This window comes from Bombina bombina, unplaced genomic scaffold (genome assembly GCF_027579735.1).
Source record: "Bombina bombina isolate aBomBom1 unplaced genomic scaffold, aBomBom1.pri scaffold_450, whole genome shotgun sequence".
Classification (NCBI taxonomy): Eukaryota; Metazoa; Chordata; class Amphibia; order Anura; family Bombinatoridae; genus Bombina; species Bombina bombina.
The window spans coordinates 187,835-202,725 of record NW_026513078.1 but is presented as its reverse complement, the minus strand read 5'-3'; the positions used below and the strand labels follow the sequence as shown (position 1 = coordinate 202,725).

At 38.3% G+C, this 14,891-nt stretch overlaps 1 protein-coding gene across 1 annotated transcript in view; it reads left to right on the top strand.

The window, feature by feature from the left end:
• Positions 1-14,891, top strand: part of LOC128644699 (hyccin 2) — a gene marked incomplete in the record, with an annotated part of 276,864 nt that overhangs the window by 115,367 nt on the left and 146,606 nt on the right. Inside the window, 1 exon segment of the mRNA XM_053697212.1 lies at positions 9,544-9,723. Within this exon segment, the coding sequence (XP_053553187.1) occupies positions 9,544-9,723 (180 nt within the window).

The following is a 14,891-nucleotide window of genomic DNA, read 5'->3' as shown; positions in this document are numbered from 1 at the left end:
TACCACTTTGATGTGTTTTTTCTTTTTTTCTTTTGCTTCTTCTGAAGTGTCTGTGTCTGGAAATTAGGTGCTTTTGTTTCAAAAACAATTTTTGGGCCCGCAGACTACACAGTTTGGATATTAGTTCCTAGGAGTAATGACTTTTGGACTCTCACCACCATATGAAAGAATTATGCTATATGTTCTTTCTCTTTCATCTCAATATACTTCCGAGTAAAAAGGCAAGCTTTATCACAACAAGTGAATGGGTCTACTGCAACTACCTCATTTTTCCCTGTAAAAGGAGGTTTATTCTGTCCAGTCAAGTTTTGCTTTAAAAAAACGTTTTCTTTATCCATAGCCCCCCCATGATTCCCATGTAGGTGCTAGCAGTTTTTCTGGCAGGTGTCACAACATTTACATTATATTTATTTATATTATATTTATATTTATAATATTTTGCCTCAAAGTTTTGTCCAGATATAAAGTAAAATAAATGCTTAATTGTTCACCTTTTCTACTACATCTGTGCATTCTGTGTACTGATATGCTAAAGTTGATTTCAACCGTGCATTCTATTTATTTAACTAAGTTGTTATTTTAAAGCTTGGTGCCTGTGGTAATGACACTAAAATCTAGTTAGGTGCAGAATGACGTATGTTGGCAGCAAGCTTTATTTCTGTAGGTTTTATTGACTCGTGGAAAAAGATGTGTCAGTTCAAAGAATGTCAGCACTATTTTGTATGTGGGGGATGCACTGAGAGCTTAAGAACCAATTTCTCGCATATGTGTAACATTCTGATTACAGAGATACCATCTTTTAAATTAGAAAAAAACAAGTATATTTTAAATTGTAGCCTCTTATGATTATATATGCTTATTTTATTATTGTCTCTTTATTTCATAATGTAATACAGGACAACATGGTTACACACAAACACATATTTCATGTACACACTGGTGCTTTTACTATTATCTGCAGAAATACATGATGCTTTATTAGAAATAATCCAAATTTGTTCAAAATCTACGAGACAGCCCATAAATTATAAAAAAAAAAAAAAAACCATTTTTTTTTATTTTATATATTGGCCCTCACTGGTAATGCTTACCAGTGAGAACCCATCCAGAACTGCCCATATTTTTTACTCTATTGATCTTTTTTTATGGTTCTAGCATTTTTACACAGCTGAGGGGGTTGACACAGCACATACTTCATGGAGTGTATGCCTTTACTTTGTTTCTTCCATTTGGTTCTGACTATGCTCTGTTGATCTTTTTCATGGTTCTAGCATTTTCCCACAGCTTTTGGTTGACTAGGTGCACATACACCACGGGAAGGATTTTTCTACACTATCCCTGGACTGTCAGCTCCAAGACTGCTATTATCATCAATTCTGTTTTGATCTTGTATTTTTCAAGGAGTTGTGGTCTCTTTAGTAGTCCTCCCTTTTCATAAATGTTTTAGAGCAGTGTTTCTGGCTAGACATTTTGAACTTCTTATATCATTTATCAGAGTGTTTACAGCAGGCTTGCAATTATTATTATTATTATCATCATCATCATCATTTTATTTGTAGAGCTCCAATTCCTCAGTGCTATAAATGTAGAGTTGCAGTTTTTAGATCATCTTACCTGACCGTGATCTACAGGACAGCTAAGGGTATAAAGGGGAATGACAAAAGAAGCGAGGAAATTAGGTAAGAAAAGGCTAGCGTACATTGTATTAAGTGTTTTAAGTTGTGCTTGAAACTTTGCAAGCTAGTGGAGATTCTTGTAGAGTGAGGCGGAGAGTTCCACAAAATATGAGCCATTTTTGAGAAATCCTGTAGTCAGTAATGTGTGGAGGTAACTAGAGGAGAGAAGGTGGTCATGAGCAGTGCAAAAGCGACTTGAGGGAGACAAGGTCAGAGATATAGGGGAGCAGTGTTACTGAGGGCCTTGAATGCTTGTGTCAGGAGTTTGTGTTTTATTCTAGAGGCTAGTGGAAGCCAGTGAAGAGATTGGCAGTGAGGTGCAGCAGATGAGAAGCCTGGCAGGGGTTTTCATTATGGATTGTAAAGGAAATAGATGGTAGCTAATATAAGATACCTGTTCTGAGGGAAACATTGAAGATATGTATGAGGATTGGAGTAAGAGTAGGAAAGAAATTTAGAAGTTATGAAGTGATTGAATCGAATTGAGGGGACAGGTAGTGAGAGGTTGTAGGATAAAATAGGTGCAGAAAGTTCATCCTCCGTAACAAGGCTAAAGAGCAGAATTTGTGGTTGCCGAGGGTGTTGTATGTTTTAAACAGTTGAGGGGGCTGGAGATTGGTAGTGTGTTAAGAGAGATTATATAATTTCTGATGGAGTCTATTTTGTTGTTGAAGTGGCTGGCAAAATCTTGGATTCAGAGAAAAGTATTAATAGGAGGTGGTGGTTGAGAACGGAATTGAAAGTGGAAAATAGACATTTTGGGTTTGAAGAAAATGTAGAGATAAGGGTACAGAAGTTATCCTGCTTAGAGAAGCTACTAGCATAATAGTAGACGTTCAAGATGAACTTGTAGTGAAGAAAGTCAGCTGAACAGCAGTGCAGGAACATCTGCATAGGTATCATGTCAGAGGAGAGTATTCCAGGGCAGAGCATGAGTGCATGGTTTGTGAGCTATGGTAGGAGGGTCCAAGATAGATTGGTCAGGGCAGAAGAAGGAGAAGATGAAAGAGAGCAGAGGTTTGAGAGAAGTTGCAAGTCTAGTGATTTAATGCTTGTATGAAATATGGTGGGAGAATGGCAGGGAGTGCTGTGATGTTGTGAATGAGGAGATGATGGCCAGAAAGACGAAAAGTGTGAAGCAGTATATCGAAAGCTGAAAATCATATCAAGGGAGTATCCATCTATGTGAGGAAATTTTTTTTTGCTCCAGGAACAATGGGATGGTCAACAAGGAGGTTGAAATCACTGTGAATGAGGGAAGGGGTGTATGAGTAGAGGAAATAAGTAGCCAGTTAGAAAATGATAAAAAAAAAAAAAAAAAATGCAGTTGTATCTCACTTATGAAATTAGGGACATTAAACCCCGAATTTTTTTCCCCATTATTTAGATAGAGGATACAATTTTGTAAAAAGTTTCCAATTGACTTCTATTATCAAATTTGCTTTGTTCTCATGTTATTCTTTGTTGAAGGGATACCTAGGTAGGTAGCGTGCACATGCCTAAAGCACTACATGACAGCAAATAGTGCTGCCATCTAGTGCTCATGCTAATGTACAACAGTGTTGCAAAACTGCTGCCATATAGTACTGCAGACACATGCACACTCATAAGCTTACTTTACTGTTTTACAGCAAAGGATAACAAGAAAACAAATAAAATTTGGTAACAGAAGTAAATTTGAAAGTTGTTAAAAATTGTATGTTCTATCTTAATCAAGAAAAAAAAATGAATTGGGTTTTATGAATGTGAGCACATGGTAATGCTAACTGCGATTTGTGAGAAGCTGTAGGCATCCTCAGGTGGACAGAAATACATTTCTGGCTTACTTTTGCAATTTTATTTCACGTGGCGTCATTTTTGGCGCCAAAAGCATTTAGGCGCCAAATAATGTGGGCGTCTTATTTGGGGCGTCGCTTTTGTCTCCACATTTTTTCAGTCTCATTTTTCATTTGCTTCTGGTTGCTAGAAGCTTGATATTTGGCATTTTTTCCCATTCCTGAAACTGTCTTATAAGGAATTTGATCTATTTTGCTTTATATGTTGTTTTTTCTCTTACATATTGCAAGATGTCTCACGTTGCATCTGAGCCGGAAGATACTACAGGAAAATCACTGCCTGCTGGATCTACCAAAGCTAAGTGTATCTGCTGTAAATTTTTGGTAGCTATTCCTCCAGCTGTTGTTTGTAATAATTGTCATGACAAACTTGTTAAAGCAGATAATATTTCCTTTAGTAATGTACCATTGCCTGTTGCAGTTCCCTCAACATCTAAGGTGCAGAATGTTCCTGATAACATAAGAGATTTTGTTTCTGAATCCATAAAGAAGGCTTTGTCTGTTATTTCTCCTTCTAGTAAACGTAAAAAGTCTTTTAAATCTTCTCTCTCTACAGATGAATTTTTAAATGAACACCATCATTCTGATTCTTTGGACTCTTCTGGTTCAGAGGATTCTAGCTCAGAGATTGATGCTGATAAATCTTCATATTTATTTAAGATGGAATTTATTCGCTCTTTACTTAAAGAAGTACTAATTGCTTTAGAAATAGAGGATTCTAGTCCTCTTGATACTAATTCTATACGTTTGGATAAGGTTTTTAAAGCTCCTGCGGTTATTCCAGAAGTTTTTCCTGTTCCTAATGCTATTTCTGCAGTGATTTCCAAAGAATGGGATAAATTGGGTAATTCATTTACTCCTTCTAAACGTTTTAAGCAATTATATCCTGTTCCGCCTGACAGGTTAGAATTTTGGGACAAAATCCCTAAAGTTGATGGGGCTATTTCTACCCTTGCTAAACGTACTACCATTCCTACGTCAGATGGTACCTCGTTTAAGGATCCTTTAGATAGAAAAATTGAATCCTTTCTAAGAAAAGCTTATCTGTGTTCAGGTAATCTTCTTAGACCTGCTATATCATTGGCTGATGTTGCTGCAGCTTCAACTTTTTGGTTGGAAACCCTAGCGCAACAAGTAGCAAATCGTGATTCTCATGATATTATTATTCTTCTCCAGCATGCTAATAATTTTATCTGTGATGCCATTTTTTATATTATTAGAGTTGATGTTAGGTTTATGTCTCTAGCTATCTTAGCCAGAAGAGCTTTATGGCTTAAGACTTGGAATGCTGATATGGCTTCTAAATCAACTCTACTTTCCATTTCTTTCCAGGGAAACAAATTATTTGGTTCTCAGTTGGATTCTATTATTTCAACTGTTACTGGTGGGAAAGGAACTTTTTTACCACAGGATAAAAAATCTAAAGGTAAAAACAGGGCTAACAATCGTTTTCGTTCCTTTCGTTTCAACAAAGAACAAAAGCCTGATCCTTCGTCCTCAGGAGCAGTTTCAGTTTGGAAACCATCTCCAGTCTGGAATAAATCCAAGCCTGCTAGAAAGGCAAAGCCTGCTTCTAAGTTCACATGAAGGTACGGCCCTCATTCCAGTTCAGCTGGTAGGGGGCAGGTTACGTTTTTTCAAAGAAATTTGGATCAATTCTGTTCACAATCTTTGGATTCAGAGCATTGTTTCAGAAGGGTACAGAATTGGTTTCAAGATGAGACCTCCTGCAAAGAGATTTTTTCTTTCCCGTGTCCCAGTAAATCCAGTGAAAGCTCAAGCATTTCTGAATTGTGTTTCAGATCTAGAGTTGGCTGGAGTAATTATGCCAGTTCCAGTTCCGGAACAGGGGATGGGGTTTTATTCAAATCTCTTCATTGTACCAAAGAAGGAGAATTCCTTCAGACCAGTTCTGGATCTAAAATTATTGAATCGTTATGTAAGGATACCAACGTTCAAGATGGTAACTGTAAGGACTATATTGCCTTTTGTTCAGCAAGGGAATTATATGTCCACAATAGATTTACAGGATGCATATCTGCATATTCCGATTCATCAAGATCATTTTCAGTTCCTGAGATTCTCTTTTCTAGACAAGCATTACCAATTTGTGGCTCTACCGTTTGGCCTTGCTACAGCTCCAAGAATTTTCACAAAGATTCTCGGTGCCCTTCTGTCTGTAATCAGAGAACAGGGTATTGTGGTATTTCCTTATTTGGACGATATCTTGGTACTTGCTCAGTCTTTACATTTAGCAGAGTCTCATACGAATCGACTTGTGTTGTTTCTTCAAGATCATGGTTGGAGGATCAATTTACCAAAAAGTTCTTTGATTCCTCAAACAAGGGTAACCTTTCTGGGTTTCCAGATAGATTCAGTGTCCATGACTCTGTCTTTAACAGACAAGAGACGTCTAAAATTGATTACAGCTTGTCGAAACCTTCAGTCTCAATCATTCCCTTCGGTAGCCTTATGCATGGAAATTCTAGGTCTTATGACTGCTGCATCGGACGCGATCCCCTTTGCTCGTTTTCACATGCGACCTCTTCAGCTCTGTATGCTGAACCAATGGTGCAGGGATTACACGAAGATATATCAATTAATATCTTTAAAACCGATTGTTCGACACTCTCTAACGTGGTGGACAGATCACCATCGTTTAATTCAGGGGGCTTCTTTTGTTCTTCCGACCTGGACTGTAATTTCAACAGATGCAAGTCTCACAGGTTGGGGAGCTGTGTGGGGATCTCTGACGGCACAGGGAGTTTGGGAATCTCAGGAGGTGAGATTACCGATCAATATTTTGGAACTCCGTGCAATTTTCAGAGCTCTTCAGTTTTGGCCTCTTCTGAAGAGAGAATCGTTCATTTGTTTTCAGACAGACAATGTCACAACTGTGGCATACATCAATCATCAAGGAGGGACTCACAGTCCTCTGGCTATGAAAGAAGTATCTCGAATTTTGGTTTGGGCGGAATCCAGCTCCTGTCTAATCTCTGCGGTTCATATCCCAGGTGTAGACAATTGGGAAGCGGATTATCTCAGTCGCCAAACGTTGCATCCGGGCGAATGGTCTCTTCACCCAGAGGTATTTCTTCAGATTGTTCAAATGTGGGGGCTTCCAGAGATAGATCTGATGGCCTCTCATCTAAACAAGAAACTTCCCAGGTATCTGTCCAGATCCCGGGATCCTCAGGCGGAGGCAGTGGATGCATTATCACTTCCTTGGAAGTATCATCCTGCCTATATCTTTCCGCCTCTAGTTCTTCTTCCAAGAGTAATCTCCAAGATTCTGAGGGAATGCTCGTTTGTTCTGCTAATAGCTCCGGCATGGCCTCACAGGTTTTGGTATGCGGATCTTGTCCGGATGGCATCTTGCCAACCATGGACTCTTCCGTTAAGACCAGACCTTCTGTCGCAAGGTCCTTTTTTCCATCCGGATCTGAAATCCTTAAATTTAAAGGTATGGAGATTGAACGCTTGATTCTTAGTCAAAGAGGTTTCTCTGACTCTGTGATTGATACTATGTTACAGGCTCGTAAATCTGTATCTAGAGAGATATATTATAGAGTCTGGAAGACTTATATTTCTTGGTGTCTTACTCATCATTTTTCTTGGTATTCTTTCAGAATTCCGAGAATATTACAATTTCTTCAGGATGGTTTAGATAAGGGTTTGTCCGCAAGTTCCTTGAAAGGACAAATCTCTGCTCTTTCTGTTCTTTTTCACAGAAAGATTGCTATTCTTCCTGATATTCATTGTTTTGTACAAGCTTTGGTTCGTATAAAACCTGTCATTAAGTCAATTTCTCCTCCATGGAGTTTGAATTTGGTTCTGGGAGCTCTTCAAGCTCCTCCGTTTGAACCTATGCATTCATTGGACATTAAATTGCTTTCTTGGAAAGTTTTGTTCCTTTTGGCCATCTCTTCTGCCAGAAGAGTTTCTGAATTATCTGCTCTTTCTTGTGAGTCTCCTTTTCTGATTTTTCATCAGGATAAGGCGGTGTTGCGAACTTCTTTTGAATTTTTACCTAAGGTTGTGAATTCCAACAACATTAGTAGAGAAATCGTGGTTCCTTCATTATGTCCTAATCCTAAGAATTCTAAGGAGAAATCGTTACATTCTTTGGATGTTGTTAGAGCTTTGAAATATTATGTTGAAGCTACTAAATCTTTCCAAAAGACTTCTAGTCTATTTGTCATCTTTTCTGGTTCTAGAAAAGGCCAGAAAGCTTCTGCCATTTCTTTGGCATCCTGGTTGAAATCTTTAATTCATCTTGCCTATGTTAAATCGGGTAAGACTCCGCCTCAGAGGATTACAGCTCATTCTACTAGGTCAGTTTCTACTTCCTGGGCGTTTAGGAATGAAGCTTCAGTTGATCAGATTTGCAAAGCAGCGACTTGGTCCTCTTTGCATACTTTTACTAAATTCTACCATTTTGATGTATTCTCTTCTTCTGAAGCAGTTTTTGGTAGAAAGGTACTTCAGGCAGTGGTTTCGGTTTGAATCTTCTGCTTATGTTTTTCATTAAACTTTATTTTGGGTGTGGATTATTTTCAGCAGGAATTGGCTGTCTTTATTTTATCCCTCCCTCTCTAGTGACTCTTGTGTGGAAAGATCCACATCTTGGGTATTCATTATCCCATACGTCACTAGCTCATGGACTCTTGTTAATTACATGAAAGAAAACATAATTTATGTAAGAACTTACCTGATAAATTCATTTCTTTCATATTAACAAGAGTCCATGAGGCCCACCCTTTTTTGTGGTGGTTATGATTTTTTTGTATAAAGCACAATTATTCCAATTCCTTATTTTATATGCTTCGCACTTTTTTTCTTATCACCCCACTTCTTGGCTATTCGTTAAACTGATTTGTGGGTGTGGTGAGGGGTGTATTTATAGGCATTTTAAGGTTTGGGAAACTTTGCCCCTCCTGGTAGGAATGTATATCCCATACGTCACTAGCTCATGGACTCTTGTTAATATGAAAGAAATGAATTTATCAGGTAAGTTCTTACATAAATTATGTTTTCTGGCTGCTAAATGATTCAGCTATCCCTGAAGTACATTCCCTGTGATGTCTTTTTTACCTGTTCCAGTACGGAGATCCAATATTCCCATCAATACAAGTCTATTTTATTTTGAGGATTATGAACTCACTTCTCATTTTTACTTGCTTGAATGAAAATAAAGAAATTTACAGTCGCTCTAAGTCTGTGTTCATGTCTTGTGTTTAACAACAATAATATCTTTTTACGATGCATGAATGTGTTACTTTTTTCTTTGCAATAACTTATATGTACTGTACACTTTATCATAATGCATAGAGGGACAGTTTATAAATGTGAAAAATGTTTTTTTTCATGTAAATTATAAAAAGTAGGTATAACAGGCCATGCTATGTCATCTAATAAAAACATGAAACCCAAGAATTATTAAAACAAAGAAAACACTTCCTTTTGTGAACTATGACCCATTAGTTCCTTAATGATCTCCATTCAAATGACAAACATTCAACAATAAAAAAATGAAATATCAGGAATTTAAATCACTAAAACTGCCACTACCTAAATATGACATGCACAGAGGGGGATACCCTACTTCAGTTATGGGTTCTTAGGTCTCTGTGGTTCATTTACATATTTTATAAAAAGAAGATAAAGACTGCTAGCACCTTGTAAAACTAATCAGTATATGTTTTTTCTTTATTGTTACTTCAATTATTTGTGCAGTTTCTTTTTTTTTTTTAAATTGCAAAGAATATCTGTCAAAATGTATGATTTCATAAATATTTTCCTATCGACTGGTTTTCTTAAATCTTCAGATACACATATAGGTGGCAATAAGTGCCATAGTGATTTTGTTTGGTGTTCCACAAGTGAAAGTTTCAGACCTGTGCCATGCTATTTCACAGATTATGATATATGGTGATATCAAATTGCTATTAACTAGGGAAAATAATTGTGAAGCATCTTGTGCTGTGCTTGTTGTCCATGGTATGATTTCATAAATCTTCCTCTCTTTACAGCTTCTTGAGCCCATATGTCACCAGCTCTTTGAGCTTTACCGTAGCTCTGAGATTCGACTTAAGAGATTTACCATGCAATTTTTGCCTGAGCTGATGAGCGTTTATCTGCGTCTCACTGCCAGCCGCGACCGGCAAAGCAATGGGTGCATTGAGGCACTTCTTTTGGGAATTTACAATTTGGTAAGTATCTACTTTTATAAAAAAAAATTATGCTGTAGGAACTTTAATACTTTTTCAACATTTTTTTAAAGGGTCATTAATATTAATATCACCAACTAAAAATGTTTGTAAAAAGCAGTTTTAAATCATCTTAAATGACCATTTTTCAAGATTTTGAAAATGTATCTCTGATTAATGAGAAACATAAAAAATACATTTATTTCATGCAAATAAAAAAACTGTATACAATATAAACTCAGGAAAATTTTTAAAAGTAGTAAATTGAAAAAAGTTACACTTAAACTTAAAATTACTTTTAGTATTTCTTTAGTATTGATGAAAAAAGCAACTGTATATCAAGACATCAATCCCTTTTAAACATGGTTAATTTCTTTCATAAAGCTGATCAGAGTCCACGATGCATTACTCCTGGGAATTATACTCCTCGCCACTAGGTGATTTATCAAGCCCTTCTCCTCCTTTGACTGCAGGTTCGCACAAGAGAACTTGCAGTCAGGATTTATCAAGCAGTGGTCATCAGACCGCTGTTTCCCTACCCTGTTCTTCACCTCTTAGGTGGAGAATTTCAATCTCAACGGTCTTGTCTGACTGGAGAGAATGACAGCTCCTGTCCTCGCTTTATTGACTGTGCGCGGGCAAGGATTGCACACGAGCGCTCTCGTGCAATGTTAAATTCCCGGCAGTACATTGCTGCCCGCCAGAGGAGAGCTTGGACGGACAGGGGTGAATATGTACACCCCTGTCTGCCAAAGATTGATAAACCGAGCTCTAGGAGGTGGCAAAGATCCCTAAGTTCCCAGAGCCCTTAAAACCCCTCCCACCTTACTGGAAATTAGTCTTGTCTTTGCCTTCATAAGTGGAAGGTGAAGATGGAGGGTGGTATAGGTTTTTGTGAGAAGGAATCTCAGACCGATTTGAGGTCCAGTTTTCCCCTCAGAGAGCCTCAGAGAGCGATGTCTTTGGAGTATGGGTAGTGGCCCAAGAACACCCTATGGAATATAGTCACAGGTCTGCCACAGGTATCTCAGGAGACCGGTCCCTGGTCTCCTCCTGTTGGTTCTATGTTATACTCTATGGGGTCAATTTATCGAGCTCCTTACAGAGCTTGATGCCCCGTGTTTACGGCAAGCCTTCAGGCTCGCCGGAAACATAAGTTATGAAGCAGCGGTCTAAAGACCGCTGCTCCATAACCTGTCCGCCTGCTCTGAGGTGGCGGACAGAAATCAACCTGATCAGGTTGATTGACACCTTCTGCTAGCGCAAATCTGCAGGGAGCAGTATTGCACCAGCAGTTCACAAGGACTGCTGGTGCAATGATAAATGCTGACAGCATTTATTGATGTGCAGTAGACATGATATGCTACATTGCATCATGTCTGCTTGCATATTAGTAAATTGACCCCTATATATTTAGACCCTTTGCTGTCACAGCTAGATCACTGGATTGGCTATCTACTGGAAGCAGTTTTTGCTGCTTACGGTAAATCCTGTAGTATGGGTGCCTTTCATGCAAGTGTTGTGGAGGTTGTAAAAAAAACTACTAATCGTCCTATGTATTTGGAATAGTTATATGTGTTGTCCCTTACAGATTACTTGTGGAATCCACAGCTTGGGTATTAGTTTCCAGGAGTAATGGATCGTGGACTCTTACCACCTTTATGAAAGAAAATATAATTTATGCTTACCTGATGATAAATTATTTTCCTTAATGGCTGTGAGAGTCCATGAGCCCCCTCCCATTTTTTACCTATTGATATTTTTTTTCTTTTCTGGTGGCAGTTTGAGTATGCTTCTCTCTTTTTCCTGTTCCTGTGCTCTTATTTTCTTTTCCTACCTTCTTCTTTTCAAGCTTGGCTATACGTCAAACTAGTTTCCATTAAGGTGGGATTGGTTTTAAGAGCTCTGGGAATTTTGGGATATTTGCCTCCTCCTTGTAGCCAGGATTATAATTCCCAGAGGTAATAGATCCTGGACTCTCACCACCATGAAATAAATTAATTTATCAAGTAAGCATAAATTATATTTCTTTCCTAAGATATAGTGAGTCCACAGATCATCTTAATTACTGTTGGGATAGCACTCCTGTCCAGCAGGAGGCGGCAAAGAGCACCACAGCAAAGCTGTTAAATACCACCCCCTTACCCATAACCCCCAGTCATTCTCTTTGCCTACGCAAAGAGGTGGTAATGTTTTTAGGTGTCTGTAGATTCTTCAATCAAGAGTTTATTATTTTTAAAGCAGAGCTGTTTGTTCTGGGTTTTTTACTGGGGTCTAGCTGTGTTCCACATCAGTTTCTTCAGTAGAGCTGTGGTGGCTTTTGAGTACTTGAAAACTGGTGGGATTTTTAATTACACCGTGCCTTTCATGTTTAGTGCTGCCCTACCCTGAATGCCTGATTAACTTTAGTCAGTCCTTCATTTGTTCCACGGGTCTATGGAGGGAGGAAGCCTTTCTATATCTGTGAGCTGCCTTGCTGCCGGGCAGATGTGACTCGGATAAGTGCCGTTTTTTATTTCTTTATTAAGAGTTTGGCACTTTGATGGGTACAGGGACTGTTAAACCAATGTGGGTTTATATTTGGGCACTGTATGACACTCAGGAGAGGCTCTGTGTGGTTTTTTTAAAACGTTTTTTATTTTTTTTCACTGTAATGGAAGCCTGTCTTTTAGCCACGCCCACAAACGGGCGGGGCTTAGTCTGGCGGTTTTCATTGCTTTCAAAGGCTGCTGGGTCCGGATTGTCAAGATTTTCTGGCTTCAGGGGGTCAGGTATGCACTTCAGCAGGGTCTGTTGAGGTAAGGAGGCTGCCTTAAGGTGTTTTTTAGTTTTTAAAGCAATGATATTTTTTTGCAGTAAAAAAGTTGCAGTTTAAAATTTAAAGTGACGGTAATTTTCTTTCATGTAATTGGCAAGAGTCCATGAACTTGTGACGTATGGGATATACATTCCTACCAAGAGGGGCAATGTTTCCCAAACCTCAAAATACCTATAAATACACCCCTCACCACACCCACAATTCAGTTTTACAAACTTTGCCTCCCATGGAGGTGGTGAAGTAAGTTTGTGCTAGATTTCTACGTTGATATGCGCTTCGCAGCAGGCTGAAGCCTGGTTTTCCTCTCAGAGTGCAATGAATGTCAGAGGGATGTGAAGAGAGTATTGCCTATTTGAATACCATGGTCTTCCTCTAGGGGATCTATTTCATAGGTTCTCTGTTATCGGTCGTAGAGATTTCTTCTACCTCCCTTTTCAGATCGACGATATACTCTTATATACCATTACCTCTACTGATTCTCGTTTCAGTACTGGTTTGGCTATCTACTATATGTAGATTAGTGTCTTAGGGTAAGTAAGTCTTATTTCTTTTCATGACACTCTAAGTAAGCTATGGTTGGGCACTTTATATGTAAAGTTCTAAATATATGTGTTAAACTTATATTTGCCATGATTCAGGATAATCAGTATTCCTTCTTTCAGACTGTCAGTTTCATTTTTTTTGGGAAAATGCATATGAATTTATATTTTTTCTTACCTTAAAAATTTTTCAATTTACTTTTTTTCTATATTGCGGGCTGTTAGGCTCGCTGGTGCAGAAAATGCTTAAATTTATTGCGTCATTTTTGGCGCAAGACTTTTTTGGCACAAAAATTTGTCATTTCCGGCGTCATAGTTGACGCCGGAAGTTTTCACGTGGTTGCGTCATTTTTGCCGTATGTGTGTTGCGGATGTTTTTGGCGCCAAAAAATATGGGCGTCATTCTTGGCGCCAAAAAATGTGGGCGTTATACTTGGCGCCAAAAATGTGGGCGTCATACTTGGCGCCAGTTTTTTTCACATTATTTCAGTCTCACTTTTTAGTTGCTTCTGGTTTCTAGAGTCTTGTTTTGTTTTGCATTTTTTCCCATTCCTGAAACTGTCATTTAAGGAATTTGATAATTTTGCTTTATATGTTGTTTTTTCTATTACATATTGCAAGATGTCACTACCTGACCCTGGATCAGAATCTACTTCTGGAAAGACGCTGCCTGATGTCGGTTCTACCAAAGCTAAGTGTATTTGTTGTAAACTTTTGGTAACTGTTCCTCCTGCTGTAGTTTGTGTTAGTTGTCATGATAAACTATCAAACGCAGATAATATTTCCATTAGTAATAATCCATTACCTGTTGTTGTTCCTTCAACATCTAATGCTCAGGATGTTCCTGTTAATGTAAGAATTTGTTTCTAATTCTATTCAGAAGGCTCTGTCTGTTATTCCTCCTTCTAGTAAACGTAAGAGGTCTTTTAAAACTTCTCATATTTCAGATGAATTTTTAAATGACCGCCATCATTCTGACTTATCTATTTCTGATGAGGATCTATCTGGTTCAGAAGATTCTGCCTCAGATATTGACACTGATAAATCTTCATATTTGTTTAAGATGGAGTTTATTCGTTCTTTACTTAAAGAAGTGTTGATTGCTTTAGATATGGAGGAGTCTAGTCCTCTTGATATTAAAACTAATAAGCGTTTAAATTCAGTTTTTAAACCTTATGTAGTTATTCCAGAAGTTTTTCCAGTTCCTGATGCTATTTCAGAGGTAATTTCTAGGGAATGGAATAGTCTGGGTACTTCATTTACTTCTTCTCCAAGGTTTAAAAAATTGTACCCTTTGCCATCTGATAGATTAGAGTTTTGGGAAAAAATCCCCAAAGTTGATGGGGCTATCTCTACTCTTGCTAAACGTACTACTATTCCTACAGCAGATAGTACTTCTTTTAAGGATCCTTTAGATAGGAAGCTTGAATCCTTTCTAAGGAAGGCTTATTTATGTTCAGGTTATCTTCTTAGACCTGCTATTTCTTTCATGTAATTAGCAAGAGTCCATGAGCTAGTGACGTATGGGATATACATTCCTACCAAGAGGGGCAAAGTTTCCCAAACCTCAAAATGCCTATAAATACACCCCTCACCACACCCACAATTCAGTTTTACAAACTTTGCCTCCGATGGAGGTGGTGAAGTAAGTTTGTGCTAGATTCTACGTTGATATGCGCTCCGCAGCAAGTTGGAGCCCGGTTTTCCTCTCAGCGTGCAGTGAATGTCAGAGGGATGTGAGGAGAGTATTGCCTATTTGAATGCAGTGATCTCCTTCTAAGGGGTCTATTTCATAGGTTCTCTGTTATCGGTCG